The sequence below is a fragment of the Loxodonta africana genome, chromosome 1, assembly GCF_030014295.1.
Source record: "Loxodonta africana isolate mLoxAfr1 chromosome 1, mLoxAfr1.hap2, whole genome shotgun sequence".
In the NCBI taxonomy this organism is placed as follows: Eukaryota; Metazoa; Chordata; class Mammalia; order Proboscidea; family Elephantidae; genus Loxodonta; species Loxodonta africana.
The window spans coordinates 121334197-121360261 of NC_087342.1; the positions used below are offsets into that span (position 1 = coordinate 121334197).

Consider the following 26065-nt stretch of genomic DNA (forward strand, 5'->3'; position numbering starts at 1 on the left):
TCAATAACAACGTTGTTTATCTACCATAAAATAAACACTCTACAAGCTTAGTTCTTCTATCCCTAAGCCAATGTATTTTGAAAAGAACTCAGTAATAAATGTCTACTACGTTTTTTATGTGTAATTAAAAAAAAAGTTGAAGCAGAAAGTAATAACTCCTTTCTTTAAAAAGATAGTTTTCAGATCTTTCTGTATTTCTCAGAAAACATTTTAAGTTACTGTAGGTAGCATTGATTTATTATACATCAAATTGTTTACTGCTAATAAATTATATGATTAGATTAGTAATAGTCAAACTTGAGTAATGTACCCAAGTCCTTAAGAGGAAAAAAATTGAGGATGCTCAGATTCGATGTAAATAATGTTTATGCCATTGTTATTGTTATGATAATTTCTATGGCATATAGCTAAAATACCATCACACAACCTAAAACATTTGCGTATTAAACACAAAGTTGTAAATCCAATGCAATTCAAATTAACTATATTAATTTAATTTGCTGGAAGATGTTGTAATGTTGAAATTAAAGACCATATGCTGAGGTTAATAAAAGACAGTCACTTTTTTATCTTGAGCACAATAGATCATCATCTAAAACATTGCCATTTTCATGGTTCATTCTCTGTTTTTTTGTTTTAAATATGAATTTGTTTTTAATCACTGTAATTGATTGATGAGCAAGTCAATTTAATTTTGCACCCCAAAATGCAAGTGAAAACAATTTTGACTACTGCCAACTGAAAGTCTTTAGTTGCGTATTTATTATTAAATAAACTGGTTGTACACTGTTGCAAGTTGCTACATACAAAGAATAAGAGCAATACTTATACTTGCATATGAACTGAATACTGTCTGGATGGGTTGGGAAGGTTCTTTAGAATCGGTCATATCTTTTGAATGATGAACCCTGTGAAAACTCAAGTGTTCTGCAAGAGATCTTTATTCCAACTACTGTGAAATCTTGGTTTGTTTAGAGAACTAAAGCATCATTTGTCTTTATTTGGCTACAATGGATCTTTTTCATGTTCAAGTTCACCTCTCTTATGGTCTCAATTAAAATAGTTCTTTACTTTTCCACACTGATTTGTTTTCAAAATGTCAAAGCAAACCTTAAATTATTAAAAATCTTAAGAAACTAAAGGCTTATTCATGAAAATGTTTTGCAATTGCAAATTATGACAGCAAGGTAAAGGTTAGTTTTATCTTTATAATTGTTGAAAGATCCACCTTGGGAGCGATGGTGCTGCAGGATAATGGTTGACATTTTGACTTAAAAAAAAAAAAAAAAGTTTCCATTGAGTCGATTTCAACTCATAGCAACCCTATAGGACACTAGAACTGCCCCGTAGGGTTTCTGAGAAGTGGCCGATGGATTGGAACTGCCAACCTTTTTCGTTAGCAGCCAGAGCTCTTAACCACTGCACCACCAGGGCTCTGTAAAAAAGCCATTGCTGTCAAATTTGACTCATAGTGACCCCACAGAACAGTAGAACTGCCCCATAGGGTCATTTTGACTTTCGAACCTGCTAATTGAAGAGCAGCTAGACATGCTTACCAATACATTAAAAGCTGAACTATGTCATTTCAGATGACTACATGACACCAGTGAAATTGGTGTCAAATGCCATCACTGGGACTGAAGCCATAGATGACAGTACTATTTGGAAATAAGGGAATCTTCCAGGTGATACAGGATATGTTTTTTATTAAACTTTTGAAGCTTATCATAAAAAAATGGAAATTACAGTAGAATGAAGGGACCCCAGAGATTCAGTTGGTTTGAGAAATCTTGGGTTACCCAGTGCCTTACATCATATAAATAAAATTATCTTGAAAACTATAATGTGCTGTACAAATGCCAAGTACCGTTATTATTAGGAAACAAATATAATTGGAAAAATCTGGATTTACCGTAATATAAAAAAGATTGGATTAACTCTACACAGCAGACAGAAAATTCCCACAGCTAAGGTCATTTAGTAGAGTTTCCAGGAAAGCAGCTTCTCTTATCACTCCATTGGAAAAAGCACAAAACAACCTAATTCCCTCATAAATGTACTCTGGGGACAAGTGACCGTGGTTCTAAGAGTTCCTTGTGTGGCCTGGGTATGTTTCTGGATTAGATGAGGAGGAGGTGGTTTGAGTGGGAGAAGAAAGGAGACTGTCCTGGTGAGAGAGGCTGGAGTATCTAGATTTGGGGGCCCCCTGCCTGGTGCTGTTGGGGCAGAGAGACTTGAAAGAGGGCAGTAAGTGGGAAGTCTACTAGAATGGAATTCCAAGAACACACTACACAGCTTCTGAGGCAATGACCTTAAAATAATTAACCATATATGAAAAAATCATGTTCCTTCTAATTGGATGACGTTTTTACTAGATGGGCCCTGACTGATAGGTCATTTTTGTTGTTGTTGCTCAAATCACAGAAAATGCAGATGAGGTGATTCCAGATAGGCGTGAGAATTATCGTACCAGTCCACTGACAATTTATAAGACACAAGAGTTAGGAAAGTTCATTTCCTGTCTGTACCTTAGACAGTACTCAACCTTGATCCTGAAGTGATTAGATTAGTCAGAGGAAGATAGATTGATTTGTATATATTTTTTACTTCCATTTTATGAAAGCTTAATGTCATTTTCTAGCTGAGAAGGCTAATTTTTGGACATGATTACCAGCCAGTTAGTCAAGTTGGAATAAAACCTTGGCATTGCAACAGAATCATATTTACACCTACTTCAGTTTCCAAAAATCATTCAACTGAGAGAAAATATTTTGATCAGGAATTTCAGTGAGAAAGCCAAAATCTAGAGTGAAAACATCTTCTGTGAGGGATTACATCATAAAGCATGTGATAGCCCATCTGGAATTAGGGATAAATACAGACGAGTTCAATTCAGTTCAGCACACAGTCAAGGAGTATATGTCCTGTGGCAGAAGCTGTGATAGAGGAAGGGGACAAAAATGAATGCTATATCCATGCCTCAGACCCTACACAAAAGCAAATTCAAAATGGATTAAGGACCTAAATGTGCAAAGTAAAACCATAAAACTGTTAGAAGAAAATGCAGGGGCAAGGCTGTTGGGCTTACTTTTTAACAATGGATTATCTACTATAATAAAAGAGCAAATAGCAAAAGACAACATAAATAAATGGAACCTCATAAAAATTAAAAATTTTATTCATCAAAAGACTTTACCAAAAAACTGAAAAGACAAGCTACAGACTGGGAGAATATCTTCAAAAACTATATATCCAGTAAGAATCTAACAACCAAAATATATATAAAACATTGATAATAACAATAAGACAATAACCCAATCAGACATAGGCAAAGGACCTGAATGGACATTTTACCAAAGAGGACATTCAAATGGCCACCAAACACATGAAAAGATGCTCAATGTCATTAGCCATTAGAGAGACGTAAATCAAAAACACGAGATACCATTTCATTCCCACTAGGATGGCTAAAAGGGTCCCAGTGGTGCAGTGATTAAGTGCTCAGCTGCTAACCAAAAGGTCAGTGGTTCGAACTACTCAGTGGCTCTATGGGAGAAAGACCTGGTGATCTGCTCTGTGAAAATTACAGCCTAGGAAACCCTAGGAACTCTGGTGGCACAATGGTTAAGAGCTCGGCTGCTAACCAAAAGGTTGGCAGTTGGAATCTATCAGCTGCTCCTTGGAAACCCTATGGGATGGTTCTACTTTGTCCAGGAAGGCTGCTATGAGTCCGAAGTGACTAGATGGCAATTGGTTTGGTTTTTTGGGAAGGGCTTAGGAAACCCTATGGGACAATTCTACTCTGTCCTATAGGGTCGCTGTGAGTCAGAATTGAATAAACAGCATACAACAATAAAAACAGAATGGTTAAACAAACAAAAAAACCCAGCAACAACCAGAAAATAACAAATGTTGGCAAGGATGTGGGGAAATTACAACTCTTATTCATTACTGGTGGTAATGCAAAAGGGAACAACTGTTGTGAAAAATAGCGTGGCAGTTCCTCAAAAAATTAAAAATAGAACTACCATATGACCCAGCAATTCCATTCCTAGTTATATACCCAAAAGACTTGAGAGCAGAGATTCAAAGAGAGACTTGTACACCAGTTTTCTCTGTAGCAGTATTCACAATAGCCAAAAGGTGGGAGCAACCTAAATGTTCATCAACAGATGAATGTATAAACAAAATATGATACATACATACAGTGAAATATTGCTCAGACAAATGACGTCTTGATACATGCTACAACATGGATGGAGCTTGAAGACATCATAGTTAGTGAAATAAATCAACCACAAAAGGACAAATATTGTGTGACCTCCTTTATATAAAAAGACAAGAACAGCAAACCTATAGAGACCAAGTTTATCCGTGGTTATCAGAGGTGGACAGAGGGGAGGGAGGCGGCTACTGCTTATGGAGCACTGACTTTCAGTTTATGGTGCCGGGGAAAGTGCTTTGATAAGGGTAGGGTTGCACAGCCAATTAATGCAATTATTGTCAATAAGTTATAAAACCAAAACCAAAACCAAACCCAGCACCATCAAGTCAATTCTGAGTCATAGTGACCCTATAGGACAGAGTAGAACTGCCCTGTAGAGTTTCCAAGGAGCACCTGGCAGATTTGAACTGCCAGTCCTTTGGTTAGCAGCCGTAGCACTTAACCACTATGCCACCGGGGTTTCCCAATATGTTATACACCTGTAAAAGGTTGAATTGGCAAATCTTATGCGATAGATATATTTACAACTACAAAAAAGAGCAGCTGCTGAGATTGCTTATGTATAACCAAACACCTCATGGTATTTGGTTTTTGATTTGGAGGTTTCGGGTCATAGATCCATGGGATGTCCCAGTTCATTGGCCTAATGTTGTGTTTAGTACTTCTGTTCTAGTTTGTTGCATCGTGCCTGGGATTTTAAAAGCTTGAAGTGGCCGTCCAAGGTACAACAGTTGGTCTGTATTTGCCTGGAGCATCAGAGGAAGAAGAGTCAGTAATAGGAGGAAAAAATGGAATGTGTAGCTGATTGCCTCCATAAACAACTGCCTCCTTTTCCTTGAGACCAGAGAACTGAATGTTGCCTGGCTATCACTACTGAACAGTTTGATCAAAGATTCTATAGAAGAATCCTGATCAAAAGGGAGAAAATGCAGGACAGAATTTCAAATTCTCATGGTATCAGACTTTCTGGAGCCATGGAGGCTGAATGAACCCCAAAACTATTGCTCTGAGATAATCTTTAAACCTTAAACCAAAAACATCCCTCAAGTCACCTTAAAACTGAACAACAGTTGAGTTTAACTAGTAAAAAAGGCCTGCTTTGAGCATTACACTCTTTTAAGATCTATATGGAATCAAATTGACAATAGCAACTCAAAAGCTTAGATAGGAAACTTAGGGGGCGGTGAGTTTATGTCAATTGGGAGAAACAGTTCTGAAAAGTGGGTGAGAATTGTTGCATCACTTGAAGAATGTAATCAATGTCACTGAATTGTACATGTAGAAATTGTTGAACTGCTATATGTTCTGCTGAGGAAATTCTCAACGACAATAAAAAATTTAAAAAAAAGACCACAGCTAAGAGAAAAAAAAAAGCTATATGTAACATTTAACAAGTTTTTCATATTGCCGAATAAAAGAAACTACTAACAACGGTATCATAGATATCTTGAAGATTTTAAGAATTTTAAAATTAGCAAGTTTCATAAAATATGGTTTTTCTATTAGATACCATAATACTATAAAAAATGAATGAGATAGGTACTTGGTATCCAGGAGCTGATGGTCTAATTACCAGTCATGTATTAAAAATTCAAATATTCAGAGTGGTTTGAAAAAAATAGAGCAATTTATGTTGTCAGGATCTAGTTTAGAGTCATGTTAGGTAACTAATTCACTTTAGAAGTTCTCATTTAGCAGGTTATATGGACAGTACATTGCAAAATGTCATCAATTATAGAGCAGAAAACGAAATTGTTCTTGAGAGTTGTTTCTTGATTACTTAGTTTTCTTATGTCCTGTTTCTTCAATTAAATTCCGGTAAATACAAATAAGGTGATTCTAAGTGGAAGGATCTAGCAAAGTGGATTACAGTCCAGCTTCACTTTAAATAGGGGAAGAATACAGGGACTTTCTACTAAATTGTTAGACACCAAATTAGGTTATGTGCTTACTAAAGATAGGTGTTTCTTATGATATTTGGATGCACTAAGCAAATCAGTACTGTAATAAATTGTGCCAAAAAGTTAATCTGCTGAAAAGCAATGAAATGCCTATAGTTATGATGCATATGGCAATTATCCATAGGTGATAAATGGTGCCCATAAATAGCAGTATTTAAAATTATTTCCACATGGCTAAACCAAGGTCAGGAGTCCCTGGGTGGCGCAAATGGGTAAGTGTGCAACCATTAGCCAAAAGGTTGGTGGTTCGAATCTACCCAGAGGTGACTCAGAGGATAAGCCTGTAGATCTGCTTCTGAAAGGTCATAGCCTTGAACACCCTGTGGAGCAGTTCTCCTCTGCACACGAGTCGCCATGAGTCAAAGTCCACTCAACTGCAACCAAACAGCAACAACAAACCAAGGTGGGATTTTTTTCTTTCATATTCTTTATTAGTCCCCTGTATCTATAAATAGCACCGAGAATGATAAGTTTTCCTGGATACTATGTTCAGCATGAGACTCATTCCACTGTCCCTGTACTCCCTCCACACTCGCACACACTACTGAGAAACTCAAAGCAAAAGTATTGAATTTAACACTGTATGGTTCTATCCCATGTCTCTTCCCTCTATAGGCCCAGACTCAGTACTCTGTGCTGAGCTGCACACTATGCTACCCCAAGTGAGAGGACCCGATCAGGACACCAAACTGCTTCCCACCACTGCCTTGCTCCATCCTCCCAGATTAAGGTGGCAAGAAGCCCCAGACAGGGCAATAATACAGCAAGAGGTGAATTAAATTGGCAATGGGAGTGAAAATTTAGGTGAAGGTGATGATGCAGTTTAAAGAATCTCTGGATCCCTGGCACTTGAGAAGTTCAGAGATGAGGGAGACAGACAGGCAAGTAAGAGGAATTGGGCTGTCGTGGTGAGCTCCAGCTTACCGGACTGAGGACCAGAGTGTCAGGGGACCTCACGTGTAGATTTGTTGCACAGGAAACCTCAGCAGTCCACGCTCTGAACTATGTTTCTATTTCAATGTCAGTAAGTCTTGGGTCTGCTAAGGAGAGCAAGGAGAGGGCATAAGGGCTCTGGAGGGAAAGGAAGTAGGATAAGAAGGGGGTGTGGAGTTGGCAGGGAAGAAGTAGTGGTGAAAATGATTCGAAACATTTACCAGCGAGATACTATGGGAAGAGTGACTGATCCTGATTTCCTGTCTTTTGAGCTGTTTTTATTTTTTTCTTAAAAAAGAATTGCTATCTTATATGTACTGCTTAAGGAAGAATAAAAGGAATGTTCATGTACTCACTACTGAGCTTAAACACTAGAACAATTATCAGTACCTCTGGAGCCTCTGTGTTTCCCCACCAATACATCCTCTTCCCTCTGCTTACAGGTAACCACTAACCTGAATTTTGGTGTTAATCACTCTCTTGCTTTTTTTGGGTACTTTTTTACCTGTACTATATATCCTTGAACAATATATTATTTCCCACCTCCCTTTTTTTTTTTAGCCTTTATGGAAGTGGATTCATGCTGTATTGTACCAGTCAGAGCTCCAACAAGAAAAAGATGTTACACTCAAAATAAGCTAATTCAAGGATGGTTTTTTTTTTTGCAAAAAGAGTATTTACAAAGATGTCAAAGTAGGGAACCACAAGGGGTAGATAGTGCAAGAACCTGGGGCTTAAAAATGGAAACCCTGGTGGTATAGTGGTTAAGTGCTATGGCTGCTATCCACCAGGAGCCTCTTGGAAACTCTATGGGGCAGTTCTACTCTGCCCTGTAGGGTCACTATGAGTCGGAATTGACTTGACTGCAACAGATTTGGTTTTGATTCTTTTTTTAGGCCAGAAACATAAAGGCAAGGGAGCTGTTACCAGACTCAGAGTGAGAGAGTCATCTAGAGTCAGCCTCCTTGAGAGAAGCAATGTAAGGTATAAGGACACAGGCAGCTTGAGGCAGCCTTGCAGAGAGGCAGCTAGGGGAATGTTATGGATTGAATTGTGTCTCCCCAAAATGTGTGTCAACTTGGCTGGGCCATGATTCCCAGTATTTTGTGGTTGTTCACCATTTTGTGATCTAATGTGGTTATCCTATGTGTTGTAAATTCTAGCCTCTATAATGTTAGCGAGACAGGGTTAGGGACAAGACAGGACACAGTCTATAAGATTAGGTTGTATTTTGAGTCAATGTCTTTTGAGATACAAATGAGAGAAGTGAGCAGAGAGAGAGAGGGACCTCCGACCACCAAGAAAGGAGAACCGGGAGTGGAGTACATCTTTTGGACCAAGGTTCCCTGTGCTGAGAAATTCCTAGACCCAGGGAAAGACTGATGACAAAGACCATCCCCCAGAGCCGACAGAGGGTGAAAACTTTTCCCTGGAGCTGGTGCCCTGAATTTGGACTTCCAGCCTCCTAGACAGTGAGAGAATAAATCTCTGTTAAAGCTACCCACTTGTGTTATTTGTCTATAGCAGCACTGGATAACTAAGACAGGGAATAAATACATTGATCTCACTCTCTTTCCTCCTTTCCATCTCCTTTTGGGGCTCCCAATTGACTTAACTTACTTGGAAGCAGAAGACATAATAAGCTGTAAAAAAAAAAAAAAAAAAAAAATTTTTTTTTTTTATGGTCCAACAAGTCAGAAGCAGAGGTAAGAAGGCTAAGAGGGGTTTCAGGGTGACAGGCAAAAATGGAAGATATCTATCACATCCATGTATGAGTTATCCTGTTTATTTATTTTTTTGTTTGTGCTTAACATTATGATTTTGAGAATCATTCATGTTGGTTTGTTTACTTTCACTGTAGTTAAGTCATTGTTACTACTGTATTATTTTCTATTATGTGAATATACCACATTCTTTTTTTTTTTTTGGCCCATTTTCCTGATGATGGGTAGTTTCCAGTATTTTACTATTTTAATATTTTTATAAACATTGTTGTTAATTTTTCTGGTGCCCATGCACAAACATTTCTCTAGAGAACATACTCAGTAGAATTACTGTTCTGGGACAAAGTGTCACATATTTTTAAAATTTACCAGGTGATGCCGAATTGGTTTTCAAAGTAATTGCACTAATTAATACTTCCACCTGCAGAAAAAAACTTGGTATTTTCAGTCTTTAAAATTCTTGTCCATTTTGTGGGTGTAGAGAACTTTCTTATTGTGGTTTTAATTTGCATTTCCCAAATTACTAATGAGATCAAACATATTTTCACATAATAATAATAATAAACCCAAACCCGTTGCCATTGAGTCAATTCCGGACTCATAGCAACCCTGTAGGACAGAGTAGAATTGCTCCATAGGGTTTCCAGAGAGTGGCTGGTAGATTCGAACAGCCAGCCTTTTGGTTAGCAGCTGGATGTTTAACCACTGCACCACCAGGGCACCTTTCACATAATTGGTCATTTATGATTCCACTGTTGTGGAATATTTTTTCTGGTTATTTTTGCCACTTTTTTTTTTATTATTATGCTTTTGCATTTTTCTTACTGATTATATTCTGGTACTAATTCTGTGTTAATTATATCTGGCAATTTTCTTCTCCTAATTTGTGGGTCATTTAAAAAAATGATCTATGTATGTTTTGAAGTGAAGTTCTTAATTTTAACGTGGTTAAAACAATCAATCTTTCCCTTTCTAATTTGTGCCTTTTAGTGTCTTGTTTAACAATTTCTTTGCTATATCAAGGCCATAAAGATCTTCTATATATGTATCCTTTTTTTGTTGTACTTTAAATGAAAGTTTACAGTTCAAGTTAGTTTCTCATACAAAAATTTATACACACGTTGTTATGTGAACCCAGCTGCGCCCCCCATAGTGTGATAGCACACCCCTCCTTTGACTCCGGTTTTCCCGTGTCCTTTCAACTAGCTCCTGTCCCTTTTTGCCTTCTCATTTCACCTCTGGATAGGAGCTGTCCACTTGGTGTCATGTATCTACTTGAGCTAAGAAGAGCTCTCTTCACGAGTATCACTTTATATCTTATAGTTCAATCTAATCTTTGAAGAGTTGGCTTCAGAAATGGTTTAGTTCTGGGCTAACAGAGAGTCTGGGGGCCATGTCTTCTGGGGTCCCTCCAGTCTCAGTTAGACCATTAAGTATGGTCTCTTTACTAGAATTTGAGTTCAGCACCCCACTTTTCTCCTGCTCTGTCAGGGACTCTCTGTTGTGTTTCCTGTCAGGGTGGTCATTGGTGGTAGCCAGGCACCACCTAGTTCTTCCAGTCTCAGGCTGATGAGTCTCTGGTTTATATGGCCCTTTCTGTCTCTTGGGCTAATATTTTCTTTGTGTCTTCAGCGTTCTTTATTCTCTTTTGCTCCAGATGGGTTGGGACCAATTGATACATCTTACCCAATTTTTTTTATCCAATTGATGCATCTTAGATGGCCACTTATTAGCTTTCAGACCCCAGAAGCCACTCACCAAAGTGTAATGCAGAACATTTTCTTAATAAACTTTGTTTTGCCAGTTGACCTAGATGTCCCCTTAAACCATGGCCCCCAGACCCCTGCCCCTGCTACTCTGTCCCTTGAAGTATTTGGTTGTATTCAGGAAACTTCTTAGCTTTTGGTTTAGTCCATTTGTGCTGACTTCCCCTGTAGTGTGTGTTGTCCTTCCCTTCACCTAAGATAATTATTACTTACTATTTTTATCTAGTTTTTTTTTTTATCTAGTTAGCAAATACCCCTCTTCATCCCTCCCCACCCTCGTAACCATCAAAGAATGTTTTCTACTGTGTTTAAAACTTTTCTTGAGTTCTTATAATAGTGGTCTTATGCAATATCTGTCCTTTTGCGACTGACTAATTTCACTCAGCATAATGCCTTGCAGATTCATCTGTGTTATGAGATGTTTCTTGGATTCATCTTTGTTCTTTATTGTTTTGTAGTATTCCATTGTGTGAATATACCATAATTTGTTTATCCATTCATCCATTGATAGGCACCTAGGTTGCTTCTGTCTTTTTGCTATTGTGAACATGGGTATGCATACATCTATTTGTGAGACAGCTCTTACTTCCCTAGGATGTATTCCAAGGAGTGGGATTGCTGGATCGTATGGTATTTCTATTTCTAGCTTTTTAAGGAAGTGCCAAATCGATTTCCAAAGTGGTTGTAACATTTACATTAAGTGTTCCAGTCTCTCTACAACCTCTCCAACATTTATTATTTTGTGTTGTTTTTGATTTATGCTAGCCTTGTTGGGATGAGATGGTATCTCATTGGAGTTTTGATTTGCATTTTTCTAATGATCATGAGCATTTCTTCAGGTTTCTATTAGCCTCCTGAATGTCTTCTTTGATGAAGTGCCTGTTCATATCCTTTGCCCATTTTTTAAATTGGGTTATTTGTCTTTTTGTTGTTGAGATTTTGCAGTATCTTGTAGATTTTAGAGATTAGACCTGGATGGGATTTGTTGTAGCCAAAAACTTTTTCTCAGTCTGTATGTTATCTTTTTACTCTTTTGGTGAAGTCTTTTGATGAGCGTAGGTGTTTGATTTTTAGGAGCTCCCAATTGTCTAGTTTCTCATCTGGTGTTTGTGCATTGTTAGTAATGTTTTGTATTCTGCTTATGCTGTGTGTTAGGGCTCCTTTCATTGTCTCTACTTTTTCTTCCATGATCTTTATCATTTTAGATTTTATATTTAGAATTAAATATCCATTTTGAATTCATTTTCGTGCATGGTGTGAGGTATGGGTCTTGTTTTATTTTTTTGCAGATGGATATCCAGTTAATGTCAGCACTATTTGTTAAAGGGACTGTCTTTTCCCCATTTAACAGACTTTGGGCCCTTGTCAAATAACAGCTGCTCATAGGTGGATGAATTTACGTCTGGATTCTCAATTCTATTCCATTGGTCTATGTATCTGTTGTTGTACCAGTACCAGGCTATTTTGACTACCATGGCGGTATAATAGCTTCTAAAATCAGATAGTGTGAGGCCTCCCACTTTGTATATATTTATTCTAAAGTATTAAATTTTTATCTTTCACGTGTAAGTCCTTAAACTGTCTGGAATTGATTTTTAATTATATTGGGAGGTAAGGAATAAAATTTCCCCCCTATATCAATAACCAATTGTCCTATCATCATTTAGAATTTTCCATCTTTTCTCCACTGATTTATGCAGTGGATCTGTCATATACCAGGTTCCCTGAAGGGTGTGGGTCCATTTCTGGGTTCTCTATTTTGTTCCATTGTTTGATTTGTCTATTCCTATACCTATATCACATCGTCTTAAATACTATGGAATTAGTCTTCTATCTGCCTGAGATGCACCCCCCTAAAGATACACAAAACTAGATCCCTCATTTTCTTCTGGTCTACACTTCATAGTCACATTCTTAACCAGACTTCCCTGGGCACTCTTTTTAAATTTGTACCCTCCCCCCACGAAACTTTTATTATTCTCATTCTCTGCTTTGTTTTTTCTGCTGTTTATCTTACATAGTAATATGTGTATTTGTCGTGTCTGTTGTCTCTCTCCCAATAGAGTATAAGGATTATGAGGAAAGAGATGGTTGGCTGTTGGACCACTCTATTCCCAGCATACAGAATAGTGCCTGACAATAAGTATTTTTGAATGAACATACCATAAAATGTTGATATCTGGGAAAGTAATCCTTCCCCTCCTCTCCTGTACCACTCTTTAATAGTATCTTGGTTATTCCCTGTGCTTTTCCTCTAGTTCTCTTGCTCATTAATGTTAGACAAATAAAAGAAATCTAAAGCAAAGGGAGAAAAAATGAGGGGCTCTCTTTAGCTTCCTCTCCTAACCATGCCTCAGAGAAAGGAAGTGAAATGGAGAAGGTAATAGGGCCAGAAGTTGGCTAACTATGCATCAGCTTTTATGGTCAACTTTCCTGCTGGCAATGCCTTCCATTCCTCTGCTTTCCATGGCAAGCAGAGCTGGCAGGATCTACAGTTTATAGCATGCTCACTTGGTAAGAAAACTCACCACGCCTTTGGTTTTTAGGACGGCACACCCTGCACAGTGGAAGAATGAGCACTCTCTTTGATTTACCAAGCATGGCAACTAAAACCTCAGCTGTAAATGACACGCTACAGGGCAGAGCTCTTAGAGCTGTGGAGGCATCTCAGGGTCAATGCCCAGCTGGGCTGTCTGTCTGTAGCTGGTAATGCTCAGGGCAGGCAGTGAATTAAGTAGAGATGATTCACGGAAATTCCATCAGAGAAGGTATTCTGTGCTTTATTTCAGGCTAACCTGGGAGCCAAGTCATTCTGGAAGGAATATGTATGAAGTTTTCAGACAACGAATTGAAGTTTTACAGGTTGGAGTCACACTTGATTCAAAACATCTGTTAATGTGAAGCTGAACACAGCACTTTTTTCATACATCTCTCACAATATACATCAATTCAGTATGATAAATATTTGTGGAGGGCCCATGGAGTGTCAAGCACCAGGATTACAAAGAAATGACACAGCGGGCCCTATTTTTAAAATGCTAATGGTTAGAGGGGTGGAAACCCTGGTGGCGCAGTGGTTAAGAGCTACAGCTGCTAATCAAAAGGCCGGAGATTAGAATCCACCAGGCACTCCTTGGAAACCCAATGGGGCAGTTCTCCTCTGTCCTATAGGGTTGCTATGGGTCAGGGTGAACTCAACGGCAATGGATTTAATGGTTAGAGGATGCAAAAGATACTTTGTGATTGGGGAGTCAGAATTTATAATTTATATACATCTCAGTTTCCAGGGCTGAGTACGGTGTCAATGCATTTTTGTTGATGAAATGAATATATGAAAGAGTTCATTATCATTTACCAAACATGGCTACTGAAATGTACAACATTATTGTGCATTATCAGTGCTGAAATATACAATTCATATTGCAGTTGCCTCTGAATACAGCAAACTCTCTTCACAATGAGGCTGTGATCAAAATTATGGAAAACAATAAAGGTCCTGGAATATTGACAGACACAGCTATTTTGTTCCCCGAGGCTTAAAATAATTTTAAAATTATGATGAAAAGGCAGCTACTGTTTGATATATTTAGTAAGATATTGGTAATGTTAAATATGAAAATGTTTTTCCAGTTTTGAGCTGGTCATAAAATGACATTAATTATTTTGTCTTTTAATTTGGAAGATAATACGGTAGCATTTCAGGGACCACAAAGGCCAACAAAAAAGCCTGTCCAAAAAGCTTGAAATCTAACAGTGCTGGTATTCCTAAACATTGGCACATGGATGTGACTGCATGTCCACGAACCTCTTGAAATAACGTACAAAATTTTTGTGTGGTGCGTTTTTCTGAGGAGAGTTTTCATCAAATCGTCCAGTGGTTCATGTTCTCAAAAGATTAAGAACCTCCGTAGTAGAAGGATATAAGCAGATGAAGAATTACACAGCATGGGAATTACAAAGGGCCTTGGGAGTTTAAACAAGGAACAACAGAGGTGGGATAAGTAAAGGCTGGAAGGGATGAAAGCAGGCAGCTTTTCATATAGAACTAGATGGATGGGTGGCAGGATTCTAATAGGAAGGATGGGGTAGGGCTCTTGAATTGGAGAGCTCATCATAAAGTGAGGAAGTGTAGGGCGTTCTAGGAGAAGAGCTGGTAGTTTAGAGCATAAGGTATATGTAGGGCAGGGGTAGGCAATAGAGTCTTCAAATCTTGGGGCCATACTGTGGGAGGCCTTCAAATATTTGTTGAACGAATAAACTAGAACTTTAAAAATATGAAATTCTCGTATATTTCACCCCATTGCCAGGGTTTTAGTTGCCACTAACACAAGCATTTTTATATTTGTGGTAGGCTATAACTTCCTTGGAGCCCTGCTGGTGCAGTGGTTAAGAGCTATGGCTACTAGCCAAACGGTTGGCAGTTCAAATCCACCAGCTGCATTGACATTTAAGTTAAAGGTGGGCCGATTTAAGACCAGACTGAAGATCAAGCCAAGAAAAATTGAATAAAAAACAGTATAGCTCAGAGGGGCTGCCTTGCACCTAAAATTATGATTCCAGTAGACAACACCTGTCCCTAGTAAGAAGAAGGGAGGAAAGGGACTGGTAGATATTTGGATGGAAGAAGGAGTGGCAGAGGGCAGCTTCCATGTCTTAGTGGAAAGAAGCACAGGAAAGCGAAGCTAAATGGCAAGGCCTATCTTTCGTTAGTTCCATTACCCATGAAACATTATTGGCTGAAGCAAAATGTTAATGGTGTCTGCTCTTGGATGATGGGATTAGTAGTTACTAGCAGCATCATCAGAGCCCTGGTGGCATAGTGGTTAAGTATTTGGCCGCTAGCCAAGAAGTAGGCAGTTCAAATTCATCAAGGGCTCCTTAGAAATCCTATGGGGCAGTTCTACTCCGTCCTATAAGTCAGTTGATTCTTTTTGGTATTTTTTGAAATTTCTACAAAAGCACATATTTTATTTACCAGAAAAGAGTAATTTAAAAATCACGCTTGTCCATTAGGTAGTGTTTTTACAAAATTGGGATCATATAGATATATGTGGTTTTATATATTCTGCCTAATCTAATAGCATCCTGAGCATTTTCTCATGTCAAATATTTTTCAAAAACATATATCATGAATGGCTGTGTAATGTCCCATAGTATGAATATACCATAATTTATTTATTTGTTTTTCTTGTGCTTGTCATTTATGTTGTTTCCAGGTTTTCCTTCTTATAATGTTGCCATGAATTTTCTTGAACAAAAATCTTTGTGCCCATTTCTGGACAGATTCATTGAAGTGGAATTATTTGGCCAAACTGTATGAACTCTTTTAGGGCTCATAATACACAACGCCATATTGTACTCTAGCACTGCAAGCAATTCCTATGTAAGCCCATCATATTGCACTTTGCCCAACACTACATATTTTCATTGTAAAATATTTACCAATTTTGTGGGGAAAATTTCTTTTGACTACTGGTGATGACAAAGATTTCCCATATTTTATCTTTAGTTAGTCTATGAGCTATCTGTTCCTGTTCTTTTCCCATTTTTAATTTGTTTAGAACTTTTTTCTAATGAATTTATGTAAGTTCTTTGTATCTTGTCAGTATTGATCTTTCGATTACCATAATTATGGTAAATCTTTTCCCTACTTTGATGATTGCATGAGTAATTTTGTGATTTTTTTTGGTGCACAATTTTATGTTTTTATAGTCAAACCTTTAGATATATATTTTTTGCAAATTATTATATTATTTTAAATTCATTCCCTATCCAGATATCAAGGAACCCTGGTGACATAGTGGTTAAATGCTCAGCTGCTAACCAAAAGGTCAGCTGTTCAAACCCACCAGCTGCTCTGCAGAACAAAGATATGGCAGTCTGTTCCTGTAAAGATTATAGCTTTGAAAAATCCATCAGGCAGTTCTACTCTGTACTATATGGTCGCAATGAGTCAGAAGCAACTTGACGGCAATGGGTTTGATTTTGGGTTTATTCAGACATCAGATAAATATTCATCTAAATTTTCTTTTTTGAGGTAAAACAATATTTTTTATAATTCTATAGATTGACTATCTCAGTTGTGAGGTTTCCACTTTGGGTATCTCATGGTGTTGTAGTCAGCTGGAGCTACGGTCATGGCAAGGCTTGACTGGGTTGGATGTCCAAGGAAGGGTCACTTGAGAGACTGTTAGTTGGTGGTGGTTATGAGCTGCAGATCCATGGGAGCGGTTAGATCACCAAAAGTGGCCTGTCCATGTGGTTTGAACTTTTCAGGATGTGGCTGCTGGGTTTGGAGATGGAGCATCCCAAGAGCAAGCAGTCTAAGAGACTTGGGTGGAAACTGCAAGGCTTCTTATGGCCTGGCCTTAGAGGTCTTAGAATGTCACTTCCACTGCATTTTATGGTCAACAAGTAACTAAGACTAGCCTAAATGCAAAAAAACAAAAACAAAAGCTCCCCAAGCCCCACAAACCCAAAAAAACCAAAAACACTAAACTCGTTGCCGTGGAGTCAATTCAAGTAACCAGACTCTACCTCTTCGGGATCCAAGGAGAAGAGGAAGGAGTTGATGGCATTCATTCTTTAGAGAGTATCATAACATCCATGCTTTAAGTTGTAAAACATCCAGGGACTTTTAAAACATAAATATCTAGGAACTTCATGAATAGAAGGGAGAGAAAGCTTGGGCAGTTTATCTACATCCATACAACTTGATAGAAAGTGTTCTAAAAGCCTTATTCCTCTTGGTAAATGGCTGTTGATCTTCCACTGAGAGTTAAATAAAGGTGCAAATATTAATAAAGCTGCTCGCTATATTAGTAGCTTATCTCCCACACCCTTGACCAGAGCTACAAATACTTCTGATTATTTCAGAAAAATGGCTAAATACATGACAAACATATCTCATTCCTTGCCCCTACATAGAAAAATATCATAGACATTGAATATTCTCATAATTTATTTATCCCTCAGTAGGGTTGCCCGATAAAATTCAAGATGCCAACTTATAGCTAAATTTCAAATAAACAACAAATAATGTTTTAGTATAAACCCCAATTATTTCATGGAACATGCTTATGCTAAAAATAACTTACTGTTTATTTGAAATTCAAATTTAACTGGAAATTCTGTATTTTAATTTACTAAATCTGTAGCCCTATCCTTGAATAATATTGTGAGTTTATTTCGAGGTTTAAATGGAAGCATATAAAATGGAGAACAACTTTTGCATTTGGTTATGGTATTTTACCAACTCACCTCATTTAATCCTTCCCCCTGTATCTAGGTAATCCATACCTAATTAAAAACAATGAAGGGCACATTGATTATGGACTTTCTATAAGAATGAGAGCAGGCAGATAGATATCAAGGACATACATAATGCTGTCCAAAAAATACTGAGATAAATAAATTACTTAGCTTTAGCATCATGACACATTTACACAATTAGGAGACATTTTTCCCCCCATAGCAACCATAAAATTTCACTTTGTTACAATTAATGCGATTTTCTTCTCTTTTGGGTAGAGATGAAAACAGCTGGTCACCACATGAAAGTATTTCATATATTTAAAGGCAAATGTTATCTCTGATCTTTCTCTTTTTCAGGCTAAATTATGTCTATTTATGCTTTTTTTGTTCTAGCTACAATCCTTTCATAATTTATGTTATTCTCTTCTGGCGCCTTACATGTTTTCCATGTGTCTAAAACTATGGAGTTGAGATGAAATTTAATATTCTAATAAGATCTAAATAGTAAATATAATCATAAATATTACTTCAATTATATAATGCTTATCATTAGATAAGAAAACCCTGGTGGCATAGTGGTTAGGTGCTACAGCTGCTAACCAAAGGGTCGGCAGTTCGAATCCGCCAGGCGCTCCTTGGAAACTCCATGGGGCGGTTCTACTCTGTCCTATATATAGGGTCGTTATGAGTCGGAATCGACTTGAGGGCACTGGGTTTGGATTTTTGGTTTATCATTAGATATATTATTTCAAATGCGTAAGATACATTTAAAATGCATTGGCCAAATATAGCTGAATTTTAATAGATAAAGTAGAATTCTAGCATATATTTTAATAATCCAAAAGAATTCAGGAAAGGAGGAGAAAAAAAAAAAGTAGTAAAACATCTAAAGATAATGAAATAAGAAAACCTGAACCCAACCATATCGATGACTACATTACATGTTAATGAACTAAAATCTCTAATTAAAAGGCACCAATTCTTAGCATGAATGAAAAAAGTCAGACCCAACTATATGCGGTCTACAACAGAGTTGACCTTTAAATATAAAGACACAGGTAGGCTGAATAAACAAATGGAAGGATATAGACCATGCAAACAGTAAACATAAGAAGTTGGAGAAGATATATTAGTATCAGAAAAAAGTAAGGTAAATAGTAATATCTGAGTTAAAGAGGAATATTTCATAATAATAAAAGGGTTAATTCTTCATGAAGACCTAAAACTCTTAAACGTGTATGTAACTAAAAGCAGAGTCTTAAATATATGGATGAAAAATGAACAAATTAAAGGGAGGAATGAACAATTCTGGGATTGATTATAGCAGATTTTAACATCCATTTCTTAGCGATTGATAAAATTACTAGTCAAAAAAAAAAAAAGTAAAAACATAGACGATCTAAAGAACACTGCTGCTATCATGACCAAACTGACATTTACAGAATACTATACCCAACAAAGGGAACTCTGGTGGTATAACGGTTAAGAGCTATGGGTGCTAACCAAGAGGTCAGCAGTTCAAATCCACCAGGTGCTCCTTGGAAACACTATAGGGCAGTTGTACTATGCCCTATAGGGTTGCTATGAGTTGGAATCAATTCAATGGCAATGGTTTTTTTTGGTTATACCCAACAAAAGCAGAATACACATTCTTTGTATTTTCACTAATGTATACCACATGCTGGCCATAATATAAGTCTCAACAAATTTAAAAGTATTGAAATCATAGAGACTGTTCTCTGACACGATGCAATGAAATTAAAATGCATAGACCTTGACCAGAGTTTTTAGCCACCATTCATATACATTTTTCCACTTTTATAAAACCGAAAAAACCAAACCCAGTGCCGTCGAGTCGATTCCAACTCATAGCAACCCTATAGGACAGAATAGAACTGCCCCATAGAGTTTCCAAGGAGCGCCTGGTGGATTTGAACTGCCAACCCTTTGGTTAGCAGCCGTAGCACTTAACCACTATGCCACCAGGGTTTCCCCACTTTTATTAACACATTTAAATGTACTCTTTGGTTACACCTATTCTGCTTGTTTGGACCCTTTGCCAGCCAATCAGTGAGCCCATGCTTTCTAATCCTTTTGATTACTTTCTTATGAGACACTTCATTTCACTTGGATGTTCTTTATAAATTGGACAATGTGCATGTCCTGGCATAAGAGGTAACAATCTCTTAAGTTTCAGCTCTAATGGCCTTGTCTCTGCCCACATCAAACTCTTCTGCAGCATTTGGCACATGGAAGCATCATTTCCTTGGACCGCCACCACCATCATGACTTTCAAACACAATGTTATCCATGATCCCTAAACTGCCTTCCCTCTCTACTTTGTGATTCCCCAGCTCGTAGTTCTGTCCTTGGAATTCTTCTTCCTATGGAGTTCTTCCCAAAGATCTTATCTAGCCTTATACCATCTGCTCTACCTTTATGCAGATAATTTTCAATTTTACACATAGTTCCAATCTTCTTCTTGAGCTTTAAATTCATAATCCCCATTTGGCTGTGTTGTGCGTATATAGTTTACATTAAGAAACCATTGTGGAAGAAATGATTGTATTTCTAGATTTTTTAAAAAAAGCAAGCCGAAGCTTACTCTGAGCACCCAGGTCTGTGAGAAATCAATCTGTCATTATTGGCATTTCTTGCTTCATGAGGAGATGGCAAAATTCAAAGTCATCTGTCATCAGTAAGTGCTGGACACCATGTGAATGCCCTGTCTCAGCTCAGAGGTCTTGTCAAGCTGGTCCCCATTGCTGTTTTGAGACCACACTTGGAGAAGGGTAATATTTAATAAGTTTGGATACCTCAGGTGTAGGTCCTACTTCTTCAGGCAAATCCTGCAAGGTCATTTAAATTTTCTTAAGGTCTGCATTCCAGGTTTGTTCAGGCAGCTCATATCAGGGCTTGGAACTGGTTCTTCCCAGTTCAATCATGGCTGAGGAAGCCACACTGGAACAGACTCGAATTTTAAAAATTTGTGTGAACCAGAACCATAACCAGAATGGGAAAAATTACTGGTTGAAGCCCTGCTAGAAAGCTAACGTCTTTCTTAGAAAGCAAGGGCAGTGTGTGCAATGTGTAGCAACCAAATCTCTTGCCTGTTCTTCCATTTTGCAAAACTGTGTTCCTCCTCAAAGATCTCAAAGATCTGGTGGTCCTACCATGCTGCTTTGGATGTGAGTTGCTCTCCTCAGTCCTGGCAATAATCCAATTTTATGTATCAGGCTCCTGAAATTGCTCACTATACCACCTGTGAGTCTCCCCTTCCAGGGTTTTGACGCATAATTTTTCCTGTCCCGGTTATGGTTCTGAGTCACCCAAATTGTAAAATTCAGGTGTCCTCTAGCTTTGTTTCGTCAGCTATGATTGAGTCAGTTCAAAGTCCAGGCTCACACGCTTTCAGTTGTCTTCTTTGGACCAGTTGGTGTTACTTATGTGTCTGAAACAGATAGGAAGGAATGAAGGTGAGGTTCTGCTGTCATATTAATGGAATTATTATAGTGTGATGGTTAGTACTGCAGTCCTGGGGATCAGCCTTCCTGGCTTCTAACCTGGCTCTGTCACTTACTATGGGACCTTTCAAAGTTACTTAACTTCTCTTTCTTCTGTTTCCTTATCAGTAAAAAAAAAAATATATATATATATATATGTATACATATAAAAATATGTAGACATTTTGGTAAAATGGTTTTTTTAAAATTAGTTTTTATTGTGCTTTAAGTGAAAGTATACAAATCAGGTCAGTCTCTCATACAAATATGTACATACACCTTGCTATACACTCCTAATTGCTCTCCCTCTGATGAGATAGCACAGTACGTCCCTCCACTCTCTCTCATTGTGTCCATTCGGGTAGCTTCTGGCCACCTCTGCCCTCTCATCTCCTCTCCAGACAAGAGAGGCTAACATAGTCTCATGTGTTGACTTGATCCAAGAAGCTTGATCTTCACTGGTGTCATTTTCCATCCCTTATTCCCGTCCAATCTCTGTCTGAAGAGTTGGCTTTGGGAATGGTTCCTGCCCTGGGGTAACAGAAGGTTTGGGGTTCATGGCCTCTGGGGTCCCTCCAGTCCCAGTCTGACCATTAAATCTGGCCTTTTTATGAGAATTTGGGGTCTGCATCCCACTGCTCTCCTGCTCCCTCAGGGTTTCTCTGTTGAGTTCCCTGTCAAGGCAGTCATCTGTTATGGCCAGGTACCATCTAGCTCTTCTGGTCTCAGGCTGATGTAGTCTCTGGTTTATGTGGTCCTTTTTTGTCTCTTAGGCTCATAACTATTTTGTGTCTTTGGTGTTCTTCATTCTTCCTTGTTCCAGGTGGGTTGAGACCAATCGATGCATATTAGATGGCCGTTTGCTAGCGTACAAGACCACAGACGCCACTCTCCAAATCGGGATGCAGAATGTTTTCTTAATACATTTTATTACGCCAATTGACTTAGATGTCCCCTGAAATCATGGTCCTCAAACCCCCACCCCTGCTACACTGGCCTTTGAAGTGTTCGGTTTATTAAGGAAACTTCTTTGTTTTTGGTTTAGTCCATTTGTGTTGACCTCTCCTAAAATGAAACTTATGTACTATCTAATTAATGAATACCCCTCTCCCTCTCTCCCACCCTCCCCCCTCCATAACCATCAAAGAGTATTTTCTTCTCTGCTTAAACTGTTTCTCCAGTTCTTATAATAGTGGTCTTATTCAATATTTGTCCTTTGCAATTGACTGATTCAGCTCAGCATAATGTCTTCCAGATTTCTCTGTGTTATGAAATGTTTCATGGATTCAACATTGTTCTTTATCGATGCGAAGTATTCCATTGTGTGAATATACCATGGTTTATTTATCCATTCATCCGTTGATGGGCACCTTGGTTGCTTCCAACTTTTTGCTATCATAAACAGTGCTGCAATGAACATGGGTGTGCACATATCTGTTCATGTAAAGGCTCTTATTTCTCTAGGATATATTCCAAGGAGTGGGATTACTAGATTGTATGGTGGTTCTATTTCTAGCTTTTTAAGGAAGTGCCACATTGATTTCCAAAGTGGTTGTACCATTTTACATTCCCACCAACAGTGTATAAGTGTTCCAGTCTCTCCATCAACCTCTCCAACACTGATTATTTTGTTTTTAGGATTAATGCCAGCCTTGTTGGAGTGAGACGGAATCTCATTGTAGTTTTTATTTGCATTTCTCTAATGGCTAATGATTGAGAGCATTTCCTCATGTATCTGTTAGTCACCTAATGTTTTCTTTAGTGAACTTTTTTAATTGGGTTATTTGTCTTTTTGGGGTTGAGTTTTAGCAGAATCATGTAGATTTTAGAGATCAGGTGCTAAAATGGTTTTGATAATAGAACCCACCTCATAACATTATAAGAATAAAATGAAGTGATGGGTAAAATCACTTAGAATAGGTCCTGTACAAAGCACTGTCATATGCAGTTAGGTCCATGCTCCATAGGTGCTTTGAAGCCTGATATTGTTTCAATATATTCCACATTTCTAAGGACTCAAACATTTCAAAGCACTCTTCACCCCCAAGGACTTAACTAGAGCCTTCCTCTACCACTTTTGTAAATGAGACAGCCTTCTAGAGGCCACCAGTGAAGTTTATTTCCAGCTTTTGAATATCCTACTGATAGTAGCCAGAGAGCTAGGCGTGGGTCTGATGCGCAGCTTCTGAGGCTGCAGTGTGAGATTCAGAAAGTTCATGGTGAATCCAGTTTCTTCCTGGCACTTGCCACTTCTTTGATCCTGTCTTCTCTCCTAGCCTGATCTATCTCAATTTTTGTAGACCCAGAGCGATTTCTGCACGTGTGCATTTATTCAATCGTTTTAGTTCATTCCACGGGTGTTTTGTTGGGCGCTTAACTATGTGCGAGGCACTGCGGGGAAAACTAAAGGTGAACTGAAAGTGGAACCTGCCCCTATGGGGCTTGCCGCCCAATAGAAAAAATATGTATTGTACATCGATGGGCAAACTAACGATTATTTTTTAGCTTCAGTTTTCTCATGTGCAAAATGGGGTAATATGAACTACTTTATAGGGCCGCTGAAAGACTAAATGGGAAAAAAATACAACCCCTAGAAACACTGGAGGCCTACTGGTTAAGAACTACAGCCGCTAACTTAAAGGTCAGCAGTTCGAATCCACTAGGCCCTTCCTGGAAACTCTGAGGTGGTTCTACTCTGCCCTATAGGGTCGCTGAGTCCTAATCCACTGGACGGTAAGCGGTTTAATTTTTTTTTGTGTGAGTTGGCTGCAAAAAAGCAGCTCAGTAAATGCCCCTTTTTCCTCCACTCTTCTCCCAGATTGAAAGTGATGAATGCCATAACTGCTTGTTAGAGCACATTTTCCTTAATTTATGCAATCTTTGTGAGTGTCCAAACGAAGTTATATTGGTTCATTCTTTAGCGTGTAGTAGTTTTGCCTTTAGTATTCTCTCAGCCTAGTTTCAATTGTTAAAAGCTACCAACTCCGCATGCATGAAGTGCGCCTTAAAATTTGGGAACCTCCCCGCCTCCAAATCTTCAAATACACTCGTACTTAAAAAACTTTGAGCTTTCAAAGCTGACCAAACAGCTTCAGCGCCCGGAAGCACCGCACTGAGCATGCGCAAAGCCCACGCTGAGCGGGCGGGACCTTTGGGGGCGGGCCTTGTGTACCAGTTGTTTCCGCTTCCGGCTCCATACGAACTCTCCCGCCACCAGGGAAGGAATAAGTGTCAGCGTTTGTGTATTTCTCATGCTTGCTGTGGTTTCAGGTAAGAGAAACTCCTGTGTATTGTAGAACGGAGAGCAATCCTGGTGCCGAGGCTTGCAAGTCAAGGGAAAAAGGGGAGCACTTTGCGGGCGGTGGGAGCAGAAGGACTGATCGGTCGGGAATGGGGGTTTTGGTGGTTGGTTTGTGGCAGAGACGCGGGCACCGGTGAGGGTTGAGTGGAGATGGCTTCGCTGAGGTGGTAGGGGATCGGAGTGGGAACATAAAGGAACTTGTGGAGGCTCCCTCTTAAAAAAAAAAAAAAATTGGGGGCGGATTAACCAGTAAGCAAGGTACGCCCAGGCTTACTTTTGTTTACTTGCTAATCTGTAGTGCACGATTTCACCACATCTTTGATGTGAAAAAGGTGAAATCGTGCACTACAGATTAGTACGTAAGCACTGGTAAGCCCGTGTGTACCTTGCTTATTGCGTAGTGGGGAGCCTCCACAAATCCCTAAAAGGATTTTCAAAAGACAGTTTTATTTCTCGAGGTCATACGATGGGGAAGTAATTGTACCTGGTTCATCAAGTCATTTTTCTGAGTTCGGGACTGCAGCACATGTACAACCTCATCTCTTGAGACTTATAAGGTGGTGGCACGTAGACCAGTTGTCAGCAGGCACTGTCACATGACATTCATGTTGCTGGAAGTTAGGATCACCAGGCTGAATCTCCCTCACCTTCCCCCCCTTTCACCCCATCACAAAATTATCACAGTTGTAGAAAAATCTGGAAAATACAGCAAAACATCACTGAGGGATACCCACTATTAACATTTTGTGCATGCTCTTCAACTTCAGACTTTTTTCTGTGCATGTGGGATTATTTTGTTTCTTGTAACTTTTTATGTGCTTCTTTCCAAGGTAACCAAGATGGAGTTTTCTGGAGGAAATCGGAGGAAGCTGAAGTTGGCAGGTGACCAGAGAAATGCTTGCTACCCTCATAGCCTCCAGTTTTACCTCCAGCCGCCATCTGAAAACATATCTTTGATAGAGTTTGAAAACTTGGCTATTGATAGAGTTAAATGTGAGTAATATTTAAATTAGAATTCATATTTTCTTCAGAAGCTCACTTACGTTTTATGGGAATGAAGTTTTTTCCCCTTTTCAGCAGTTCATTCAGAAGATATTTACTGAGGATTTGCTATTCATTCATTGTACTGTACAGTGCTTATTTACTGAGTGCATGTTTTAGATGGCAGAGATTTTGAGATGAATACTATAATTCCCATCTTCAATGAAGCTATATCCTTGTACATGGAGACAGACATCCAAAATAATAATCATAATTCAAAATTTTAAATACTCCAGTAGAGATAAATAGTAGTGCTAACAGTTCTTGAAGCACAGAGTTGGGAATGACTGACTTAGTCTGATTATCTGTGCTTCTTAGAGAAGTTGAAATGTGATCTGGACCTTGAAAGATGAGTAG

The 26065-nt window shown here is 38.5% G+C and overlaps 1 protein-coding gene across 1 annotated transcript in view; it reads left to right on the forward strand.

The window, feature by feature from the left end:
* The first annotated feature begins 24535 nt into the window (after nucleotides 1–24535).
* Nucleotides 24536–26065, forward strand: part of PRIM2 (DNA primase subunit 2) — a 376165-nt gene continuing 374635 nt past the window's right edge. Inside the window, exons 1-2 of the mRNA XM_003404412.4 lie at nucleotides 24536–24636; nucleotides 25498–25660. Of these exons, the coding sequence (XP_003404460.1) occupies nucleotides 25507–25660 (154 nt within the window). The 5' untranslated portion in view covers nucleotides 24536–24636; nucleotides 25498–25506. The remainder of the gene's footprint in view (nucleotides 24637–25497; nucleotides 25661–26065) is intronic.